Raw genomic sequence first — 23,826 nt, 5'->3', positions numbered from 1 at the left:
CAGATTTACATACTACGAGTAACTTGGACAACTGCTTCCTGGAGATGGAGCTCAGGGGTAGTTTTTGCCCAGAGTACAAAGTCTGCTCCACTCCACCCCCACCACTGTAACAAACACCCCTCTCCCCACGAAAAATCCAAACTAGATGCCTGCTGTGAAAACGCAGTTTGTACAAATTCAAGAGTGCACTGTGCAGGGCAGGGCTGTGGAGTGTCTGTGTGGTACCTTTGTTGTCCAGTGGTCCATTATGTTCCTGCTCCTGCTCATCCCCAGAAGGTATCTCTGCCCGAATGCTCTCTTGAAGTTGGCTGATGTCCTGTTCACCGAGTGACTGGTCTACAGAGGAGGACTGGCACACCATGGTCTCTGACATCTCAGAGGTCACGGGTGTGCAAGAGTCTGTTTCTTGAGATGCACTGCTGTCTCCATTTGGGGAGTTTAGGAAACTAGGTTCCTGCTTCAAAGTGTGGGCATCACAGTCATTAGCATTACGGAGATCCTCGTTAAGCCTCAATGTTTCATTATTACTGTTTTCAGGGTAATTAACGATTCCAATTACTCCATTGCAATTAATTTCTGTTGTACCACCCTCTACACCACGTTCCGTGAGTGTCTGATCCTGGCCAATGGAACTTGACTCTTCTAAAGAACAAACAGAAAAGGACGTATGTGTGTGTGTGTCAGTGAACAACAACACAATTCTCACAAGATTAAATATCCTCTAGAGCCCTTACTAAGTGGCATAAACACAAGACTAACAGCCCTCTGACACCTACTGATGAGAGGACAAAGGTCTCATCCTCACCCAATGGCTACAAAGTCTATCTCTACCTCCGAAGAGAACACCAAGTTACGCTTTCCTACCATCTGTCTGGCATTATCATATCTCAGCTCTTACAGGACACCCCCAGAGATGAGTTGCAGACATGAAACCACATATTACAGAACAGTGATAAAACGATGCTCAGGTATGCCATCAAGTCATTGTTCAACGCTCTATTTATACCAAGTTTCTCTTGGGTCATTTTATTAGGTGGGTTCTCTGTCAAGGGTCTTTCAACAGGACTCTCTGACGCTTCTTGCTTGTTAGGTCTTTTTTGCCCAGGGCCCGACTCTTTCTCCATTTCCTCAATTTCCTGCATTCGCTTCTCTAGTAATTCTGCCTGGCGCTTCTGCTTCTTCTTCAATTTCTTCTTCTTATTCTTTGACATTTTGTCAGCCTGGCGGAGATCACAAACAGATAAAGTCTTCAGGTGGCTAATCCATTACCCTGGTTGGAGACAACTGTTAACTTTAATTATTTCCTAATTAAATTCCACTTTTTCCCTAGCATTCCATTTATGTAAATGTGCAGAACTGTTATGAAACTGAACAAACGGCACTAGCAAGTTTCCATCTTCTGTGCAGTCGGGGGCTGGGCCTCTTGGGCACCTCTTTTCATAGAGCCCTCACCAGCACCAACTGGCTGACGGCACGATGAGGATACTGGAGAACACCATGGAGCGCAGGAATGGTCCTTTTCCCTAGTTCCTAAGTAAACTATGCCCATCCGTACCATGCCCATGCCCAGCACCCAGGAGTTAAACACAGAAGAACTGTATGCTTATACTTACTGGCTTAGGCTGCGGAGCAGTACTGACTGAAAAGAAAAGAGAAAAAGCAGGTAAGAGCCCTGGCACAGACAGGCAGAATGCAGACTGGGAAAAGACACTGCCAGGTGGAGGTTCATCCCTCCAGCAGCCTACTTTCTCTATGTGATGTTGAGCAAGCTGCATTTTTTTTTTTAAAGGAAAACATACATATAAAGAGGCCAAATTTTATCTAAGAAGTTTCTTTGTTATTTTGTTTTTTGTTTTTCTTGGCGGGGAGGTTTCGAGACAGGGTTTCTCTGTAGCTTTTGCAGCCTGTCCGGGAACTAGCTCTTGTAGACCAGGCTGGCCTTGAACTCAGAGAGATCTGCCTACCTCTACCTCTGCCTCCCAAGGGCTAGAATTAAAGGCATGTGCCATGATTATCTGACTAAAGAAGTGTCTTAAAGACAGGGCCTCATCATGTAGACCTGGCTGACCTGAAACTTTCCATGTGCATAAAGCTGGTCCAGACTCATTGTCTGTTTGCTGAAACTAAAGGTGCCCACCATCGTGCCTAGTTGAGCAACCTTTAAAGACTGTAAACTGCTTCTCCACCAGAACCCATCTACCCAGAGCCAGCTTCCTATTTAATTCCACAAGTGGTGCTGCTCAGAACTGCTTCCCATGCACAAGCACCCAGGATTCCTGTCTCGTCAAGGCTCCCTTCTGTACTTGTCAATTCTATTTGAAAAGAAAATAAAAGTATAGCCATTGTGTTAACACACATGGTGGGGGTGAGGTGCTCTGTGCCACGGTGCACGTGTGTGGGAGTCAAAGAACTTGATGGAGTCAGTTCTCAATCTCACCCCTTTACCTACTGGGTCACTAAGGTTAATCTAGGTGACACGGAGAGCTAGATAACCACCATCAGGTTACAGCCAATAGACCAGCTTAGGCTGGTGTCCATCTTCCTTTCCTGGCTGTGGTTTAGGTACGACATAAAATCCATTCTTTCCGTCCTAGAACACTGAACCCCACTCATCAGCTTTCATCTCATCCCTTCTTTCACATGAGCGTCAAGAACCACCGTCAAACACAATTACACTACTAAAACTGTGGAAAAACTGCAACCACCTCCTACTGAGCACAGCACTGTGGGGACTTACCAATGCTTCAATGGGAAATTTAAAACCCACAATTCCTATTTAAGGGAAAATGAAACCAAGTGACTCGATCCCAGTCTCATCCATGAAGACAAACCGGCAGCTCTCCTGGACATGGGGTAACTGAGCACGTGTGAGCACCGCGAGCTACCGAAGAGCAGCCAGTGTCACACACATTTAAAATTAGGGCCAGAGAGATGGTTTGGTAGTAAAGAGGCTGCTGACCCTAACAACCTGGATCTGAGCCCCAGGCCACAGGGTGAAGAGAACTGACTCCTTCAAGTTGTTCTAACATTCACACACAAAAAAGCTGCCCTACAAAGTAAAGAAGGTCAATAAAAATATAAACTCTACCAAATAAAATCACTTTAAAACAATGCAGTTCTGATCGAGCCAAGCGCCTTCACACACCTGCAGACCCAGAAGGAGGTGGGGCTCCAGACCGCTGCCATTCTGTAGCTTCAGCAGCCAGTCTCCGAATGTACTGGTCATTCACTGACAACAAGATGTTTTCTGGTTTGATGTCAGTGTGGATGATCCGGCACTTGGTGTGTAAGTAATCCAGACCCTGTAGTACCTGGATGGGAATAAAATAGAAGCCCGACAAATAAATAAATAAAACTAAACAAACAAAAAACAAGTTTTCCTGCGGGAGTGGGAAGAAATCACAACCCACTTAAAACAGAGAGATGGAGAAATGGCTCAGCAGCTCCTCCAGAGGACCCAGGTCTGATTCCTAACACCCAAAGGGCAGATCACAACCATCTCTAAAACTCAGTTTCAGGGAATGCAGTGCCCTCTTCTGGCCTCCGCCTACACCAGACATACATGATACACAGACATGTAGGCAAAACACATACATTAAAAAAAAATAAAATTAAGCAGAAGCACAATGCCCAGTTTTTGTATCTGTCATTAATCAGGGACCAAATTTGGGTGTGTGCACGCATGTGGCAGACACTTTTCTTTTTTTTAAAGATTTATTTATTTATTATGTATAAAGTGTTCTGTCTGCATATATATCTACAGACCAGAAGAGGGGGCCAGATCTCATTACAGATGGCTATGAGCCACCACGTGAGTGCTGGGAATTGAACTCAAAGACCTCCGGAAAAACAGCCAGTGCTCTCACCCACCAAGCCATCTCTCCAGCCCCAACACTTTTCAAGGGAGTCATTTCCCCAGCCTCAATCCTTGTTTCTAAAAAAGAAATTTTGTTAGAAACAGGAAACACCTGATATTTTTATATAAAAAGATACAATAAGCCAGTTGTGGTGTTTACAATTTAAACCCAGCACCCAGGAGACAGGGAGGCAGAATTCCGGGGCAGCAGGATCCACATAGTGAGATCCCCTAGAGAGACAGAGAGGGGAACGGAGGAATCCCGCACAGCAAGGACCAACATACATACTTGCTGAATAATCTTTTTGACACAAGGCAACGGAAGGCCCTGGTAGTTGGACTTGATGATCCACTTGAGTAGATGATGTCCCAAAACTTCAAACACCATGCAGATGTCTGGGGCTCATTAAGGAAGAAAAGGCAGGTGAGACGTGGATTCAATTCTTAAGTCCCTTTCAGTCACAGAACTACCTTGAAAACACAAAGCTGTCGACAATGACACAACACCACCAACGAACAACCGCGAGGAGGGTCGTCTGGGACGGAGTGCGCACATTAACACACTTGGGCGAAAGCAAAGGAGGGTCTGATGTGAAACTGACAAAACATCAGGCTCAGGGTTGGCCTCAGGCCTCTTCTGGAATGACGGGTTTCACTCCCACACTCACAGGCTCAAAGTCAAGAACACACTCTTCTTTAGCACCAGCGGCAACGCACAGAACTTAACTGTAAAGAAGGAAATGCCAACATGTTTTTCTGTGTCTCTACTAGTGTGGAAGAAGACCACTCAGAGGCACATTATAAGTTAATATAGCAGTTGAAAATGAAAATTAATGCAAACACAGGGTTTGAGGAGGGGCAGAAGAAAAGTCTCCTAGAGAATCCAGAGCCAAAGAATTTACAGAGCAGCAGTAACACAAACACAAGATTCCTGCTTCCAACCACAGCGATGAAGACTAAAACCACCTGTAAAACCTGTAGGTAAGCTACAGATGATTGGTTATATAAGGAACACAGGCTTGTTCGCAACAGGGCACATCTCACTGAAACTTAGCACGGTTCACACCACATGCTGATGCCATATAACAAAGAGCACACACCACTCACAGGGCAGACAGTGAGTCACTCAATTAAAACATGTCGACGACACTGGAAGACTATTCTGAGACACGAGGACCACACGGAATGACCCAAGGCAGGTCAATATTGGGTTTTCTGATGGAATGGGTTGTTGTAACTATGCACAGCGAATGACTAAGTCATTCATGAGATGAGATGCTGTGTTATCGCTTCAGGACAGTAGGTGACGGTACTGGCCAGCAGATTTGTTAGCACATCACTACCGGAGCACTTGGAAAATGACAAGAGAAGTAAAAGCCAAAAGGCAGAGATGCAGTATGTAGCGGCACACGCCTTCCGCTGACTGCGGTTCACCTCAGTGCGCCTCTAAGAGCAGACTCAGGCCAGCCAGGGTCACAGGATGAAGCCAAAGTTCCAATATTTCCTTTCGATTTTGTTATAACCAAATGCGAGAAACAGTTTTACAAACTATCCTTTTTTAATTGCTCGCTCTTTCTTTCTTCCTTTCTTCCTTTTTCTTCTTTCTTTCTTTTTTTGAGACAAAGATGCTCTGGAACTCACTCTGTAGACCAGGCTGGCCTCAAACTCAAGAGTTTGAATTGTGTACTAAAAATATTATTTTGGAGCCGGGGGTGGTGGAAACCTTTAGTTCCAGCACTCGAAAGGCAGAGGCAGGCAGTTCTCTGTGAGTTCAAGGCCAGCCTGGTTTACAAAGAGAGTTTCAGGACAGTCACCTCCACCCCAAAAAAATTATTTACTTTTGGACTTTCCAAATGGCTCACCAGTTTTAGGGCTGTAGAGATACTTGCCACTAAAGCTTCGTGATAAATTCAATCCTCAGTTCCAGAAAGAACTGCCTCCGAGTTCTCTTCTGACCTCCACAGTTTGTCATGATACTGACATGTTTGCACATGCAATAATAAAACTGAAAAGTTACAAGGTTGAGTTCTGTGGGCAGCACGATACCAGTAACACCACCTGCTAATTTCAGGTAGACAGGTATATGTGAGGTGCATGCTGCTATGATGTTGCTTGAGATTAAGACATAGGCCTGAAGCTGAACGGTGGAGGCTCACACCTTTAATCCCAGCACTCAGGGAGGCAGAGGCAAGCAGATCTCTGTGGGTTTGAGGCCAGTCTGGTCTACAAAGCGAGTTCCAGGACAACCAGAGGTACACAGAGAAACCCTGTCTCAAAGGAAGAAATACAAACAAACAAACAAAACAGGCCTGAGGGGGTTGGAGAGATGGCTCAATAGTTAAGAGCACTGGCTGTTTTTCAAGGACTAGGATTGATTCCTAGCTCCCACAGTGGTTAATAACCCTTTCTAACCCTAGTCCCATGGGAGCCAACACCACCCACTTCTGGTCTCCATAGGCACCGCATAATGTCTCCATACAAGCAAGTTAAAAACTCATACACATTGGGGGGTGGGGCACAGATATCGAGGACTCAGTGAAAACTACTCTCCCTCCCTCCTGGGTGCTGAGAGAGCAGTTTCAGATTTTTATCTCAGTAATTACTCCCATTGTGAGCACAGCTGGCTGTGGCTCATTGAACATCCCATGTAGCTAGCTGCCCACAAATCTAAACTTACGACATGTTGAGCCCCTTATTATAGGATGTAATCGCTCCATTTAAATTTTTTTAAGTATCTTACTTTATGTATGTTGTTTTCCCTAAGTGTGTATGTGAGACTGTATCTATGTGTGTTTGTTTCACATGGCTACAGAGCCCAAGGAGACCAGAAGAGGATATCAGCTGCCCTAGAGCTGAAGTTAAAGATGTTTGTGAGCTGCCATGTGGGTGCTAGGGATTGAACCTGGATCTTCCTGAAGAACAGTAAATAGAGTTCTTAGCCCCTGGCCCTTCTCCAGCCCCCATTTAAGTTCTAAACATAACAGACACCCAACAGTTCACACTCTCTTTACTACTATGGTCTGTTGAAATACATAAGAATATTTTTCATGAAAAAAATTACATGATGGCCAGGCATAATGGTCTGTGACCCCAACCCTTGGGAAGCAGAAAAATTTTCATTTGAGACTAGCCTAGACTACATAGTGAGATCAAAGTCAGCCTGGGCTACATGGTAAGTCCTCGTCTTTTATTTATTTATTTTTAAAAAATACTTCCCTTAATCCACAAAGCTACTTACTATTTTTAGATCTTGATGTTCTTTGCAAAGGGGAATGAGTGAGTAGTATTCCAAAGAAGATGCAGAACAAATAGACATAACCCATATGTGTGCCTTGATGCCCACAATCAAGAAAAGGATGCTATTATTGTTTACCTTAAACACAGATGCTGAGTGCACATCTTTCTTCGGTAATGAATTATTTCATTATTAATTAAAAGTAAGTTCTTGGGGTGGTAAGATGATTCGGTGGGTCTGAGTGTTTGCTGATCAAGCCTGATTATCTTGAGTTCCAGCCCCAGAACTCATGCTGGAAAGAGAATGTTATTTTCTGGCATGCACATGCACACATGCGCGCACACACACACAGGAAAAAGAACTGACTTCTGAGCATATTTTACGACACAAACATACATATGAGGTCAGAAGAGAACTCAGAGGAGTCAGTTCTTTCCACCATAGGGAACTGGGGATTAAAGATAAATAAACTGAGGGCTGAGGGCTGGAGAGATGCCTCAGAGGGTAAGAGCATTGGCTGTTGTTCTTCCAGAGACCCCAAGTTCAACTCCAAGTAACCACATGGTGGCACACAACCATCTGTAATGAGACCTGGTGCCCTCTTCTGGCGTGCAGGCAGACATACAGGCAGAGCACTGTATACATAATAAATACATTTAAAAAACAAAAACTAAGGGATGGAGAGGTGGCTCAGTGATTGGGAGCACTTGATGCTCTTGCGGAGGACCTGGGTTCAATGTCCATCACCAACATGGCAACTTACAACTGTCTGGAACTCAAGTTCCACGTTACCTGGTTTCTGCAGGCACTGCACACATGTGGTGCACACACACACACAAACAGGTAACACACCCATACATAGTTTAAAAAATAATAAAACTGAAAAGGAAAAAAACAAATTGAGTTCTTAAAGGATACGTGTTCCATTAACACCTGATATTTTAAAGTCATCTAGTAGTTGAACAACCATTTCTCCATTTGGATCGTTTGGGTCTGAATTGCGAACCTGGATTGGAAAGAAGTCGTATTAGCACAAGTGAAGCAATACAGTGGTCAGTCAACAGGAAGGAGCAGGCTGGCTGAGCCTCACTACACACTGCTGTTACCCCAGCTCACCAAAAAAGGACAAGAAAGGCTTCCGGTAAGATAAACGTGTGTTTCCAGGTATAAACCCAATCAAAGATACTGTATTTGTTCTGGGTCGGTCAGGGGTTATTGAGCTGTGGGTCGTGGCCCCTTTGTCAAACTTATATCTCTAACAATATTTATATTATGATTCCTAATAGTAGCAAATCACAGCTGTGAAGTAGTAACAGAAACAACTGAATGTTTGGGGGTCACCCAGCATGAGGAACTGTATTAAAGGGTGGCAGTGTCGCAGGCTGAGACCTCTGCTCTAGGTGGTGTCTCTTTCGACAGTCTTACTATGCATCCTCGGCTGGCTGTGAACTCAGAGATCGGCATGTCTCTGCCTCCCAAACGCTGGGTCTAAAGGCATCACCACATCAGGCAGCCATGTCTTTATAATATACAATAGGCATTACAAACTCAAGTAACTTTTCCTTTGACCAGGGGTGTGAAAGCCTCTCATGGCAGTGCTGTGTATAAAATTCTGCTTACTGGCAACACTGGGGTAGTACTTGTAAGACGAATCTAACCACGGAATCTATCAATCCCTACAACACGCAGGGAACAAATCCTTCATCTTCCTCTGTGGCCCCAAGGAGCACTGAGTCTGCAGTAACCCTTGTCTATGTGATGCTGAGACCGGGCACAGACTCCATGCCACACTGAGACCTCACACTTACTGATTTCAGCAGTCGGATTTCATCTAGTGCTGTCTCTGTGTAATGTTCAGCACTTTTAACTACTTTCATTGCCACAAACTTCTTTCCCCTAAAAAAAAAAAAAAGAACAAAGAAAACAATTCAGACTAAATTATTAGATTATCCATCTTTTATCTTTATAGCTAAGATTTAGTGGTGACTGAGAAAATGAAGATTATCATGCACCTAGTAGTGGCACAAACCGGTCAGACTGAGCTAACAGAAGGCGTGCCAGGTAATCTCAGATACCTAACATCTTCTCTAGTTAACGTCTACCTTCTGATTATGCGGACAGCTAAAATCCTTCATCACACAGTTAAGACGTTATAGTAAAATAATTTTGCACTGGTTGGCCTAATTACCTGGATATTAACTCTACTCCAGTGAGAAGACAATGATGAATTTCTATTGTACAGCATTAAATGTGCGTACAGTCTTGAACCTGGCAGTGCCACCGCTTTACTCACTAACTTAGTCAGTCTCTTGCCTCTGGGATGGAGAGGCAGCGTGACTGACTCTTCGTAACGGGAAGGCAGAGGGCTGGCCACTGACAAGCTCACTGTGCTTCTGTAGCAACCTGTGCCACAATGAAACCCACTATGTGTAATCAGCAGACAGATGCTAATTATTTATCTATAAAAAAGGAAACTTAAAAAAGGGATGCAACCTAGAGACAGACCGAGATCACCTCTTGGATGTCAGACAAAACAAAGGTTTATCTCAATCCTTCCCAGAGCCACGCAAACTTACAGAATATCCCATGATAACCACACTGTTGAAAAGTGTCCCCAGCCCAGCTTCCGGATCACGTGGTATCTCCCGTTAAACAGATCTCCAATTTTCACAAGGTGATAACCTCCTGAAAGAAACGGGGAGGGGGAGAGGAACCAGGATGAGGAACTCGCATACTTGCATCCTGTCTGCGCCACACACCATTTACTGAAGTCTGCCATGACCCACCTATCTTCAGTCACACCCACCAGTGTCACTCACCTCGCTGCGAGGAAACTGACCCTATGATAATCTGCATTACCTCAGCCTGTGCTCACAGCCCACAATACTGCTGGTCCCTCAAAAGCCCAAAGATCTACTATAAAACAAACCAATCTACTATATTGGTCACCTCAAAAATTGTTAAAAGAAAGAATAAGTCAAGCAGTGGTGGCACACACCTTTAATCCCAGCACTTGGGAAGCAGAGATAGACGGATCTCTGTGAGTCTGACGCCAGACTGGTCTATGAACTGAGTTCCAGTCACCACTATTAATTTAACTGAAAATACCCACACACAAACAAACCAGAAAACAGTAAGATCTGTTCTTCTAAATATAGGCCAACATGGTAAGTTCCAGGCCAGCCACACAATGAGACCCAGCTCTATCCCCTTACCAAAACCTCCAAAAAAACAAAACAGAAAGAAAGAAACAAACAGAAAAGATGTCTTAGATGCACGTGTCAACACTTCTCTGTGCTTGTTGGGAAAAAGTCCAAGGTCTCGTAGCCGGCAAAGTAGATCCTCTCAGCATCTACTGTAAGGATCCTGGGAAGCTGCACCAGGAGTAAGAGCACAGCTGGATCTGATTGCCCAGCTACACTCAGCCGCCATCACCACGAGAAAAAGGATTACATCATGGTATTTTTAAGAACTCTGTATGTCAGCCCAGTCTTGAAAAAAAAAAATCCTACTAGACAGCAGAGAGGACCTTAAGAGGTGTCACTACCCACCCCACCCCATATCAAAGGAGGCCTCAGAAAATAGGGGTGTACACCTACAATCACAGCACACACAGGCCAGACTGGGTTCCAGAGCCAGCTCTAGTACTGGTGTGCCACTCTCTGAAACTGTCAGAGGGAAACATGAACTGTCACTCTCAGAGGAAAAGAGTTTTCTTTTCTAAATCAATCTATCAATCTATCAATCTCTATCTCAATCTCTCTCTCTCTCTCTTTCTCTCATATCCATCCATCCATCTTTAGAGACAGGATCTCTCCACATAGCCCTGGCTGTCCTGGAACTTGCTCTGTAAACCAGGCTGGCCTTGAACTCATGGATCCGCCTGTCTCTGCTTCCCAAATGCTGGGATTAAGAGAGTGCACCACCACTGCCTGGCCTGGAAAATTTTTTAAAAGGGCTGAGTGCAGGGGGCACCTGACTAATAATTCTGACCCTAGTGTGACCTTAGCACTGCCAACAAAGTTAAAGAGCACAGGCTGTCCTTCCAGAAGACCTGGATTCAATTCTCAACACCCACGTGGAAGCTCACAACTGTCTGCAACTCCAGTTCCAGGAGATATGGCACCCACAACCCAAACATGCAGGCAGAACATTAATGCACATAATAGTAATTATTTAAACTATATATAAAACTAAGAGTCAACACTACTTTATGCATCTTTCAAAAACAGAGACAGAGCAAGCGGGCAGCATCAGAACAGTGCTGGCAGTGACAAGGAGGCACCGCGAGGAGCACAGCCCAACACCTTACACGCACACCTTTACAGTAGTCATTGGGGTCCTCCTGCTCATCATCGTCAGACCCCAGGATCTCCTCCTCTTGCTCTGGGATGTCGCTCTCGGAGTGGGGTGCAGAGCCTCGGTGCTGAGTTTCAGGTCTGAGAAATGACATAACATGTTAACTCCGAAGTCGGGCAGTGGTGGTGCACACCTTTAATCCCAGCACTCAGGAGACAGGGGCAGGCAGATCTCTGTGAGTTCGCAGCCAGCCTGGTCTAGTTCCAGGACAGCTAGAACTATACAGAGAAACCCTGTCTTGAAAAAAAAAAAATCCTATTAGACAGCAGAGAGGACCTTAAGAGGTGTCACTACCCACCCTACCCCATATCAAAGGAGGCCTCAGAAAATAGATGGTTAGCAGGTCTATAATGACTAAGGAAGAGCTGGGAAATGAAATAAAGTATTAATATTCAAACATCACTGAGAAAACCACTAGATTTTCTTCATTCTGTGGCTTGCTTTACCTATAAATATTTTACAAACTCCAGAAACAAATTTGTTTCCTGCTTTTCTTCGCCTATCTCTATGTAGTCTCCTGGGTCACCACGGGGTTTCCCTTAGGTAGGACACTATTTATTTTGGCATTCTATTTAGCCTGCTTCTGAACTACTGAACAGAAAGATGTTTTGTCTTTTGAATATTTTATGAGAATTATTTTCTAAAGTTATACTAGAAAAGAGTCAAAACTTTCCGTCTTTGCAAAAATACACGAAACAGAAAAAAATTTACTGACTCTGTGCTGTGATGCCCCTTACTCTACGTAACTTAGTGTCACATAGCAGATCATTTTCCAAAAGGTTCAAAATGTGTGACTTATCTGATGGGCTAGAGAAGAGACCACATTTTTCTGTGTACAGGACCTTACACCTCCAGCTGCTTGCTACAGAAGGCTTCCAGCCAGACAACATGGAAAACACTGTTCTTTTGCTGGGAGTCTCACTGTACTAGGCTGGCTTCAAACTTCTGGGATCAAGCCATATTCCTGTCCCAGCATCCTGAGTGCCTATAACAACTATATTAAAATACTGCATCAACTTAGCATTACTTTTAATAGCTGCAGGAAAAAAAATTAATTATCCTTTTAAAAATATTGACTTGCTTGCTGCTCAATAAACTGCTTTGATTACACTGGGGCTTCTTTTTTTTCCCCCTTAAAAGATGCTAACAGGAAATAAAGTTTAACACAAAACCAGTTACATGGTATTGAGACACAAATATCCTGGTGGGCATCGTTAGTAATTTAGGTTCTGATGGTCAGTCCAAACATACTTCTTGGTAGGTTTCTGTCCTCCAGGGCACACAGATATAAAACTCATGAATGTTCATTGTTAGTGAAAAATGTCTTTCAAGTAATGAACAGACTCACTTTTTAAATTTTACATTTACTTTGTACAGAAGGGTTCAGGCATGCACACACATGCCTATGTGTGTCAAAAGACAACATGCAGCAGTAGGCATATGGGTGCAAGGATTAAACTCAGGTCAGGCTAGACAACAAGCAACTCTAACCTTGCTGGCATAACTGGAAAAAGTAAACTGTGATAACTTATAAGGGGCAGGAGAGATGGCTCAGAGGTTAAGAGAGAGCACTGGCTGCTCCTTCAGAGGTCCTGAGTTCAATTTCCAACAGTAACATGGTGGCTCACAACCACCCATGGGATCTGGCACCCTCTTCTGGCGGGCAGACATACACAAGACAGAACACTGCATGCATAATAAATCTCAAAAACAAACAAACAAACAAACAAACAAACAAACAAAGATTTAAATGCTGGGGGGGGGCGGTGGCGCATGCCTTTAATCACAGTACTCGGAGGCAAAGGCAGGCAGATCTCTGAGTTCGAGGCCAGCCTGGTCTACAGAGTGAGTTCCAGGGCTGTCTGTGGTTTCGCACACAAGAATCCAGAATAAAGTGGATACCACACATTGCTACCTCCTACAACTCAGATAACAATAACTAAAATTGTAATTTTTAAAAAATGGTTAAAGATCAGTTCAAAAAAGCAGACCTAAAAAGAGTAGAATGTTGAGTCCTACAAGAACCATTGAAATGACCAAAGTACCTCCCACAAAAAAGCTTTGACTTACAAAATTGAGCAAAGTTCCACTGTCGGTTAAAGGAGTCAAGACTCAGGGCTGGAGAGATAGATGGCTCTGTAAGCCCGGAGAACCCAGGTTCAATTCCCAGCACCCACATGTCAGCTCACAACTGTCTGTAACTCTAGTTCCAGGGGATCTGACACTCCCACACAAGCAAAACAGCAATTCACATAAAATAAAAATAAATCATTTTTACAAACTAAATGATTCAATACTCAATGTAAAATCACACAGCAATGTCAAGTCCAAATTGTGTCCGTCCCCCCACAAACAATACAGGTGAAGACGGAGTCTTACTCTGAAGGCCTCCATGTTCAGAGTGGATCGTTTATAAGGAAAAAAAAATCCTATTGTTAACCTTCAAGTTCCATGATAAACCTGTCCAGGGTTAGCGTGCACCCTGCCGCTGTCACTCCCACTCCCTCGTCTCACCCGCACTCTTCAGTGATGTCTGAAATCCTTATTTTAGCGTCATGCTTGACTAACAGGCTAAGAATCAAATGTATTGATCTACAGTCCCATAGTTGTCTCCTGATAAAAGAGAGCTAAGCCTGAAATTCTCGATAATCCTCCTGCCTCAGGATTACAGGAACGCCAAAGCCCAGGTGCTGAATGTTTTATGATCTTTCTGTAATGGACTTGTAGACAATAGGCAATGTTAAGATTTAGACGAATTAATACTGTATTATTGTGGTTATATAGGTGAGCGTCAACTCTTAAATAAATGGAGAATGTAAGGCATACGCTGTTTGAAACTTAATCAGAATTTCATCCTGTACCCAAGGCACTTTTCTTTCTTCTTCAGTTGCTCTGCCACTTTTATTAAAACAGAGTCTCATGGGGCTGGAGAGATGGCTCAGAGGTTAAGAGCATTGCCTGCTCTAACAAAGGTCCTGAGTTCAATTCCCAGCAACCACATGGTGGCTCACAACCACCTGTAATGAGGTCTGGTGCCCTCTTCTGGCCTGCAGGCTTACAAGTAGACAGAATATTGTATACATAAAAAAAAAAAAAAAGAGTCTCACTAGGTAGCCCTCACTGGTCTGGAATTTACCATTTAGACCAGGATAATCTCAAACTCAGAGCCTGCCTGCCTCTGTGTCCCAGAGTATAAGGCCCATCATTCTTTGATCCAAGTTCATCCGTTGGGCCTTTGTCCCAACCAGTTTCCCAGGGACAGCAGTTCACAATGGCTCTACAAAGAGTGGATTTGTTAAAATGCACAGCTACAGAGCAGCCACAGGAGGGGAGCACCGCATAAGGTCCTGGTGTATCACAGCTCCATGACTTTGGGTAAGTCCTACTTTATGAAGTTCTAGTTGGGCTGAGGATGTGGCCCAGTCACTAACATGCTTACTTAGCATGTTCATAGTCCCGGCTGGGTTCCATCCCCAACACCGCATAAAAACAGCATGACAGTCACATGTAATTTTCAAGGCAGTCTGGGATTCATGACACCATTTCAAAATACAACAAACAAACAAAACAAAACAAAGTTCTGTTCACAGTGGCCTCCCCTGTAAAAAACAAAACAAAACAAAAAAAGCAAGCAGAAATGATCCCCTCACTGAATTTCGGAGAAAACGAGAATCTCATATTCAGGCAGATTTCAAACACAACCTCTAGCAATGTGTGTAGGAAAACAGGAAAGGGAGTGTGTGTACAGGTGTGCCAGGCACGTACTGGACACTGGAAATGCAGCCAGAAGCGGAGAAGAGTGTGTCTTCACCGCACGTATCTCCCACGAATGCAACAAAGAAGCTCATCTATCTAAAGCCACCGAGTTCCACCTGCAAACTGCAGGGCCCCATCAAGGCCCTACTCTCCAGAAAACCCATGTTCTCAGGGTATGGAGGCTGAGAAGGGCTACAGGAGGAAGCGGAGGGGTGAAGAGAGAATGTTCACACTGTTTTAATAGCATCGTGACATTTAAGTAAGGAAGCACCGTACTTTACCCTGAATAACACAAAACTAAGTAAACTGACATTCAGACAGGGGAGCTAATTTGGAGATGCTATGCTTTGAAGTTAAGAAATGATTTCACTCAAGTCTCAAAAGGTAAGCTACAAGCTTAGAAACTGGAGATGGAAAGATGGGTCAGTGGTTAGAGCACTGGCTGCTCTTGCAGAAGACCTGGGTTTGATTTCCTGTACCCACATGGTTGCTCACAAACATCTGTAACTCCAGTTCCAGGGTATCTGGTCCCGACTTCAGGCCTCCAAGGGCATTGCTTGCACATGATACACAGATACAATGCAGGGAAAACACGCATACACATAAAATAAATGGCAAAAAGAGGAGAAACTCTTACCTGGAGACTCTTGTATTATAAAAACAAAAGGGACAACCTTTTGAGTTACACAGTTAAACAACCAACCCGACTATCAGGCCAGGTGATTCAGAGGTAAAGGGAATCATGACTATTAGTTCGATACAACAAGAATAAGAAATGTCACAAAAGGCAAAAGTGAAAGAAAGGAAGAGGACCAGAAGAGATCAGTGCTCCTCCAGTTCAGTGCTGGCCTGGCATGCACCGGTGTCTTCCGAACCTTGTAATCTACAGACAGGAGCATGATGTAGGTGGGTCTTCTGTCTATGTGTTACTTTCATTGGTCAAATAAAGAGACTGCCTTGGCCTTTGACAGGACAGCAGCTTAGACAGGTGGAGTAGACAGAACAGAATTCTGGGAGAAAAAAAGGAGTAGGGCGGACGCCATGAAGCTCCGGCCTGAGATGGACGTAGGTTAGAATCTTCCCGGGAAGCCACAACCCTGTGGTGATACACAGATTACTAGATATGGGTTAATCAAGATGTAAGAGTTAGCCAGTAAGAGGCTAGAGCTAATGGGTCAGGCAGTGTTTAAATGAATACAATTTCTGAGTTGTTATTTTGGGGTATAAGCTAGCTAGCCAGGTGGCTGGGAGTCGGGCTGCGGGAAGAGGCCTGTCGCTCCTTTCACAACAGGAGCACCCACATTTAACACAGCATCGGAAGCAGGTGGGTGGTAACCTGCCAGCTCTTCTACAAAATCTAGATCCTAGCTCATCACCTTTCTTTGCTTCCCCTGTTTGTTTTGAGACAGGATTTCTCTATGTATCCCCCCGCTGTCCTAGAACTCTCTTCTGTAGACCAGACTGGTCTCAAACTCAGATCCACCTCCTTCTGCCTCATTTTTACAGGAGAATCTGCAAGCACCCCACAGTTATTTTAACATTTTAACTAAATCTGGGGTTTAAATTTTTGCATAATCTGGGTTGGGAAACCCAATCACACAATAGAAACACCCATGAGAGAAAAATACATATAAACCTGCTAAGGGAGAAAATATTTCTGACAAAAGCTCTTGAGATGCAATTTGAAAAGCACAAACTTAAATTTTAACATTAACACTAAAAATTTCAGAAGAATTAGTGGAAAAATTGGGGAAAAAATTAGGAAAAGTGGAAAAAAATTGTGTTAAAACACATCAAGTCCAAAAAGCCTGTAAGAAGGTGAGAAATACAAATATTCCACATGACAAAGGACATACAGTTTATAAACAGCTCAATGCAAAACAATGGCCAGATGATGGTGGCACACACCTTCAATCCCAGCACTGGGGGAGGCAGAGGCAGACAGATCTGAGTTTCTGCCTCACATTGATAGCCAAGGCTACAATGTCTCAAAAAACAAAAAACAAAACAAACAAAAATCTTTAAAAAGGAAAGGGTCTGTAATCCAGTATAAAAATCAGTAGTACAGGTGGGGCAGTGGTGGTGTAGGCCTTTAAACCCAGCACTAGGGAGTCAGAGGCAGGTAGATCTGAGTTCGAGGCCAGCTTGGTCTACAAGAGATAGTTCCGGGACAGGCACTAAAGCTAAAGAGAAACCCTGTCTCAACCATCATCAGTAGTACAGCACGTGCCTAGTATGCACAAGCCCTGGGCTCAATCTTTACTACAGGGTAAGAGGGCAAAGGAAAGCTAAACAAGATGCCCTGCAGACTGTGCCAGGTCTGGAAAAGACCCAAGTACTGCTCTTGTGGACTACTGTCCGAGCCTGGGACTCCAGAAGCACTGTCCCCTGTTGTTCTGCAGGCCACTGTCTCAATGCACCTCCACCACCCGATTAATGCGGCTCCTCCTATCTGCACCCCCAACCTTCATCTTTCTGCCTGAGCACCTAGCACACTATGGGATTTTCATACTTAGTAATCTCTTACTATTTTCAAATTTCATTTTGTTTATGTGTATGGGTGTTTTGCCTGGATGTATGTATGTGTATCACATGCATGCCTGGTATCCCAGGAGGCTAGGGGATAGCGCCATGTCTCACAAAACTGAAGTTGCAGACCTGATATGGGTGCTGGGAACTGAATCTAGGTGGAGAGGAACCAGCGTTTTAACTGCTGAGGCTTTCACTTGAGGCCCTCATTCTCCCTCAGTGCTGTAGCACAAGAGAGGCAAACAAGGACTCTAGAGTGGCCAGGGGTGACATGAGCTAATCTGGCTAAATAAAACTTTTGCAGAGAGAACACATGGATAACATGAACTAAAATCTAAGATGATTCGAAGGAACTATCTATAATAATGGCAATGATACACACCCATCCTAGTCATTTACCTAATCTGCAAATTCAGCCAGAAACTAAAAGGAGTCAACAATGAGTCTATTAATGCTACAAAAACTACTCAGGAAGTTAACTGGGGTAAAGTATGACCAAAGATTCCATTTGGGAGTCTTATAAAGTTTTTGTTTGTTGGTGGGTGGTAGTAGCACATGCTTTTAATTTCAGTACTTGAAAGGCAGAGGCAGGCAGATCTGAGTTTGAGGCCAGCCTGATCTACAGAGTCCAGGACAGCGAGGACTACATAGAGAAACCCTGTCTCAGAAAAACCACAAATAAGTATATAGATAAATACAATTTATGTCTGTCAATAGGCAGTAAACTAGGGTAGCCCATTTACCGAAACACTCAGAGAGGCTGTTCCTTGTGTCTCAATATGAAAACACATCTAAAACATGGTGAAGAAAGCCAACCTTAAAAAATACCAGATGGGACATGCACACTGCATGAAGTGACAGAGAACTAAGTTCCAAGGGTCATACAGACTGGCTCTGCTTACACAGCCTCCCTTATAATTTTCAATGTAACAATTTACATTTATGGAAAACAGATAACAGTATCTCCTTCCCAACTTAGAGTAATGGAATGAGCATAAGCATTTCCCCAGCTCAATCATACGGCCAGGTCTGCACTGCACCTAAAAGGCTATTCAACTGCAAGCACAGGGAAAACTGTCACGACTCCACCTCCTAAGCCAAGTAATGACATAGGTGTGAAACCCACTCTGGCTCCTGGGCTCCAAACCATTGAAAAGCAATGAACTACTACTGGGCCTAAAAGCTTATGGCAAACAGAGAAAAGTGTGCGAGCAAGCCCTGCTGTGTGTGTGTGTGTGTGTGTGTGCGCGCGCGCGCGCGTGTACACACACACCCTGCTGCACACACTGGAATCTAGCGCTCACAGGAAAAGGCACACCATGCTTCTCAGAGGTAACCCCAGGTTCACTGACAAGCTCTTCCCCTCAGGCTCTACCTTATTTGCCCCCAGACACCAAGGCATTGGCTACAGAGCATGTCAGATCCAGTCCTAACTCTCCAGACCTCTAAAGAGGTAAATCTGCAAACTACCTTAAAGCAAAAGCCATCACTACCCAACTAGTTAATGCCAACAAATAGAGAATGTCTAGCCGGGCATGTGGCACACGACTTTGGTCCCAGCACAGAAGCAGGCCGATCCCGATCTATGTGAGCTCATCTATACAGTGAATTCCAGGACAGCCAGGGCGAGAGAGAGCGAGAGAGATAGGACAGAGACATAGATAGACCGAGACCCTGACTGACCCTTAGGGAATTTTTAAAAAGGAAGGAAGGAAGGGAGGGAAGGGAGAAAAGAGAGAGAGAGAACAAAAGAACAAAAGAAAATCCAGGGCTGAAGAGATGGCTCAGAGGTTAAGAGCACTGGTTGCTCTTCCAGGGTCCTGAGTTCAATTCCCATCAACCACATGGTGGCTCACAACCATCTATAATGAGATCTAATGTCCCCTTCTGCCGCACAGGTATACATGCAGGCAGAACACTGTATACATAATAAATAAACTTTTAAACAAAAAGAAAAGAGAAAGTAAGCCCAAACAAAGAAGCAGGGTGAAGAAGCGACTGTCCCAATAAGACAAGTTTATTCCCATAACCTTTCCGCACAAAGACCCGAAGGATCTGCAGGGACTGCTCTGGAGGTAGGAGCCCTGCCCTGGCCATCAGCTCCATGTATGGTGTATTGCTCCAAATGCCTGAGTTTTACAGGACCCACACAGCACCTGGGCAATCCATTCCTTTGGTACCACATCATGCCCGTATTAAACGGTGCACTTGAGAACACTCTAAGTCTGTACCCGTGAATGACTGCTTTTTGTACTGGTCAGGCCTGACCTCCTTTCACTATGGCTGAGCTACTGGTCATAAAGGTATTTGTAAGACTAACTTTGTCCAAGGTCAGCCTGCAATCAGAACTCAAAATCAAATCTGCCTTATTCAGAAGACCAAACTATGGCAGGCCTTCCCAACAGCTTACAGTTATAGAACAGCCAAGGCGTCAGGAATGCAGTCAGAAACAGGGTCCAGTTACCTGGGCCAGGTGGGGCTTCTGACACAGGACTCTAAACAAGTTAATCAGACATTTCAACTACTTGGGTTACATCCAGTAAAATAACTGCTAGATCTTTATTCCGCGATAGTACAGAAGGGCTACAAAGAGATAATTATGAATATGGACAACTCCAAGTCACCTGCAGTAGTGAGCATAGAGTAGCTTAGTACTGCTTTTGAAAGCAGGGACATGCAGAGCGGGTGAGAAGGCTCAGTGGGTACAGCAAGGCCTGATGACCCACGTTCAACCCCTGGAACCTGCATGGGGAAGGAGAGGATCAACTTCTAAAAGCTGGCCTCTGGGCTACACATTCACACTTCGGCACAGGACACTAAGTAAATGTCTATATACATACACTGCATGCCCAACCTAGACAATCTGAAGGATTGATACCTGTTAAGTATATGACCATCCACACATTTACCTACCAAATGACAGCTTGATCCACCCTAACGTTAAAATAAAATTCTATGTCTTACACAGGACAGGTGGCCTGGAAGATAAAACATCTAAAAACAAACCAAATGGGTGATTAGGCACCAGGGCACGATGGCACAAGATCAGTAATCCTATGATTCTGGAGACTGAGGCAGGAGGATCACTACAAGTTCAAGACCAGCTTAGAATACATAGTGAAACTCTTGATTCAAAATCCTTTTCAACCTAGCACGTGGCACATGCCTTTAATCCCAGCACTGGAGAGGCAGAGGCAGGAGGATCCCTTTGAGTTCAAGGCCAGCCTAGTCTACAGAGTGAGAGGCAGGAGGATCCCTTGAGTTCAAGGCCAGCCTAGTCTACAGAGTGAGAATTCCAGGACAGGCTCCAAAGCAACACAGAGAAACCCCGTCTCGAAAAAACAGAAACAAACAAACAAAAAATGCCTGTTTTGAAAAACAAAAACAAACAAAAAAATTATTTCCTCCTGCCATCTGAAAACACATTATAAAACACGTTCACACAGATTCCCCAACAAGCAAGGAACAGGCAGATCTTTGTAAATTCAAGGCCAGCCTGGTCTACAAATTGAGATCCAGGACAGCTAGGACTGTTACACTGAGAAATTTTGTCTTTAAAAAAGACAAAACATAGTTCTGGACAATCCCTATATAATCAACACAAGAACCTAAGAACTCTCCCATCTGCCCACACCTTGGTCAAGTGCTTACAAAACAAAAACATTTCCTAAGACACACAACAGAAAATGGAGCAAGAGGTGATAGTCACTCATCACTCTAGTCCTACTCAAAGAAGCCATTGCACTGCCTTCCCAAAAACAACACACCCAATCTACCCAAATCTGGAACTGTCATTCAGCAAGGTGACCCAGAGAACTCTAATTCTGTTACACCAGCCCAGCCCCAGCTGGATGGTGCTTGACACAAAACATCAGATTAAGGGCAAAGCCACAGAAAATAATGTGCCTGAAATCAAGAGCTAGGTAGAGAACTTTGTAAAACGACCTCAAGGAGCTTTAGCAACTAAATGTTAGCACAAGAGTGTTTTTATTTTGGGCTTTTTCAAGACACAGTTTGTTGTGTTAGCTGTCCTGGAATTAGTTCTGTAGACCAGGCTGGCCTCGAACTCAAGAGATCCACCTGCCTCTAACTCCTCTGAGTGCTGGGATTAAAGTCTTGTGCCACCACCGCCCAGTTACAAGAGCGTTCTTAATGTTGAACTCTAAACTCGCTTGCCTGGCTTGGTGTTGCAAACATTTAATCCCAGCACTCTCGAAGAAGAGCTAGACAGGTCTCTGAGTTCCAGGCCAGCCTGGTCTACACAGCGAGTTCCAGGTCAGCCAATGCTAAACCAAGATTTGCTGAAGCCCTCCACCCGGCGGGTTTCTATCAGGCGTGCCCTCTTTTTTGCACCACCACTAAACCACTATTATCACGCATCAGGTCGGACAAGCGTGGCACTCGGTCCAACAAGCCAGAATCACCCAACCGGCAGCTGTAATTAGACTCCAACATTGCTGCGCTAACTCCATTCGGCTGAAGACCTGATACTCGCCCGCCAGCAGTACACAACATGGTTATTCCGCATGCTGCACGCTGAGGACAGCGATGCAGCAGACTTAGGATGTAGACTAAACGGGTATGTGTGTGTGTGTGTGTGTGTGGGGAGGGTGTTCCCGCCGCCCTCCTCTACCCAAGAGAGCGTGTGGTTGGAAAGACCAAGAGTAAACAGGGAAAATTCATTCAACAATTTCCCGACGGCCTGGCGTGCAGACAGACACAGGAGGCAAGTCAAGACGCTGCGGATCCAGGAAGGAGTGCGAGCAGAGTTCACAAACAGGCAGGTAATGATTACCAGCTCCGGCCGCGGGCCCACACTTGGGCTTCCTCGGTGGAGTTGAGGAGCGGTTCCGGGCAAGCTCCGGTCCTTTCCAGTAGGCCCGGCGACCCAGCTCCCTTCCACATGGTTCCCGCTGAGCGACTCACCCAGCAGCCCAGAAGCCATGTGGCGGGGTGGAACTGGGGGAGCCGCCCGGACTCCGTGTACGTCCGAGGCGCGCAACTCGGGAGGAGGTCCCCGAGGAGACGCTAAGGGCGGGATGTTGGGGTACGAGACTCACTTTCTTTGGGCTTTGTCCTTCTTGGCCTTGGTCCTTTTCTTTCGGGCCTGGAGCGCGAGCACTGCGGGAGAGAAGGATGGGTGAAGGGCCGATGGAAGAGGGAGGTGGGGGATGGCGCGAGAACGCGGGGCGGAAGGGCCTGCGGCTGCGGACCGAGCGCGGGGCCGGCTGCCCGCGGTGCACGGCGAATGCCAGGCTCGGTGCGCCCGCAGGGGCTCGGGCCGGCCATGAGGCCTCGCCACCCCAGCCTGGGGGCTGCGGAGCGAGGGGCGGGGACCGGCGGACGCCCGGGGACGCCGCGACCGAGGGGCGAACGGCTAGGGCGAAGCGGCTTCTGAGGGCCGCGACAAGCAGCGAGGAGAGGCGCCCGGCGCCCATTCGGGGACCGCAGTCGTTCCTCGTGGCGGAGGCCGCTCCGCAGCTCACCTTTCCGCTCCATGGCGAGACCGGTAACCGCCAGGCGCCTGCGCACTCGAGTGACGGCGACTCGGGCTCCCGCCGCGGCCCAAATCCTAGCTCTTCCTCCCGGCGCGCGCAAGCCCCGCCTCCAGGCCCGCCCGGCCACGCCCACGCACGACGGCGCGCGCGTGCGCAGGGGGCACGAAGCCTACCACCTGCTCCAGGGAGGGCTGCAGTGGACTAGAGAGGCTCGAGTAGGGAGTCCAGAGTATGGGTCTGGTTTTAGTGGCCAGGCTGGAAAGCGCGGAGTGTTGAGAAGTTCTTGCTTCCTGAGAAAGGTCGGAGCCCCGCAATCAGTCGGGAATAGTCTCAGTTTCCCAGCCTGCAAAACGGATTAACCAAACGTGACTAGGTCCTTCCTGAGCTATTTGTAAGGGCCAATTAAGACTAAAGAAAATGGGATAATATCTTTGTACGTGGATTCACACAGAACAAAGTCCGGAAGGAGGAAACGTGTGGCTCCTATCATGCCTTAAGAATAAAACCTGGAAGCCGGGCAGTGGTGGTGCACGCCTTTAATCCCAGCACTTGGGAGGCAGAGGCAGGCGGATCTCTGTGAGTTCGAAGCCAGC

The 23,826-nt window shown here is 45.6% G+C and overlaps 1 protein-coding gene across 1 annotated transcript in view; it reads right to left on the bottom strand.

Moving 5' to 3' along the window:
• Srpk1 (SRSF protein kinase 1) overlaps positions 1-23,346 on the bottom strand; it is a 34,378-nt gene extending 11,032 nt beyond the window's left edge. Inside the window, exons 1-11 of the mRNA XM_085679868.2 lie at positions 23,222-23,346; positions 22,796-22,856; positions 11,412-11,530; positions 9,668-9,776; positions 8,900-8,987; positions 8,010-8,097; positions 4,146-4,252; positions 3,146-3,311; positions 1,614-1,639; positions 1,007-1,220; positions 226-642 (exon numbers count right to left, since the gene is read on the bottom strand). Of these exons, the coding sequence (XP_085535994.1) occupies positions 226-642; positions 1,007-1,220; positions 1,614-1,639; positions 3,146-3,311; positions 4,146-4,252; positions 8,010-8,097; positions 8,900-8,987; positions 9,668-9,776; positions 11,412-11,530; positions 22,796-22,856; positions 23,222-23,234 (1,408 nt within the window). The 5' untranslated portion in view covers positions 23,235-23,346. The remainder of the gene's footprint in view (positions 1-225; positions 643-1,006; positions 1,221-1,613; positions 1,640-3,145; positions 3,312-4,145; positions 4,253-8,009; positions 8,098-8,899; positions 8,988-9,667; positions 9,777-11,411; positions 11,531-22,795; positions 22,857-23,221) is intronic.
• Positions 23,347-23,826: the final 480 nt, after the last annotated feature.

The sequence above is a fragment of the Myodes glareolus genome, chromosome 18 (genome assembly GCF_982192425.1).
Source record: "Myodes glareolus chromosome 18, mMyoGla1.1, whole genome shotgun sequence".
Taxonomy (NCBI): domain Eukaryota; kingdom Metazoa; phylum Chordata; class Mammalia; order Rodentia; family Cricetidae; genus Myodes; species Myodes glareolus.
Note: the sequence above shows the minus strand (reverse complement) of the source record. Positions and strands in the feature narration are given on the sequence as shown.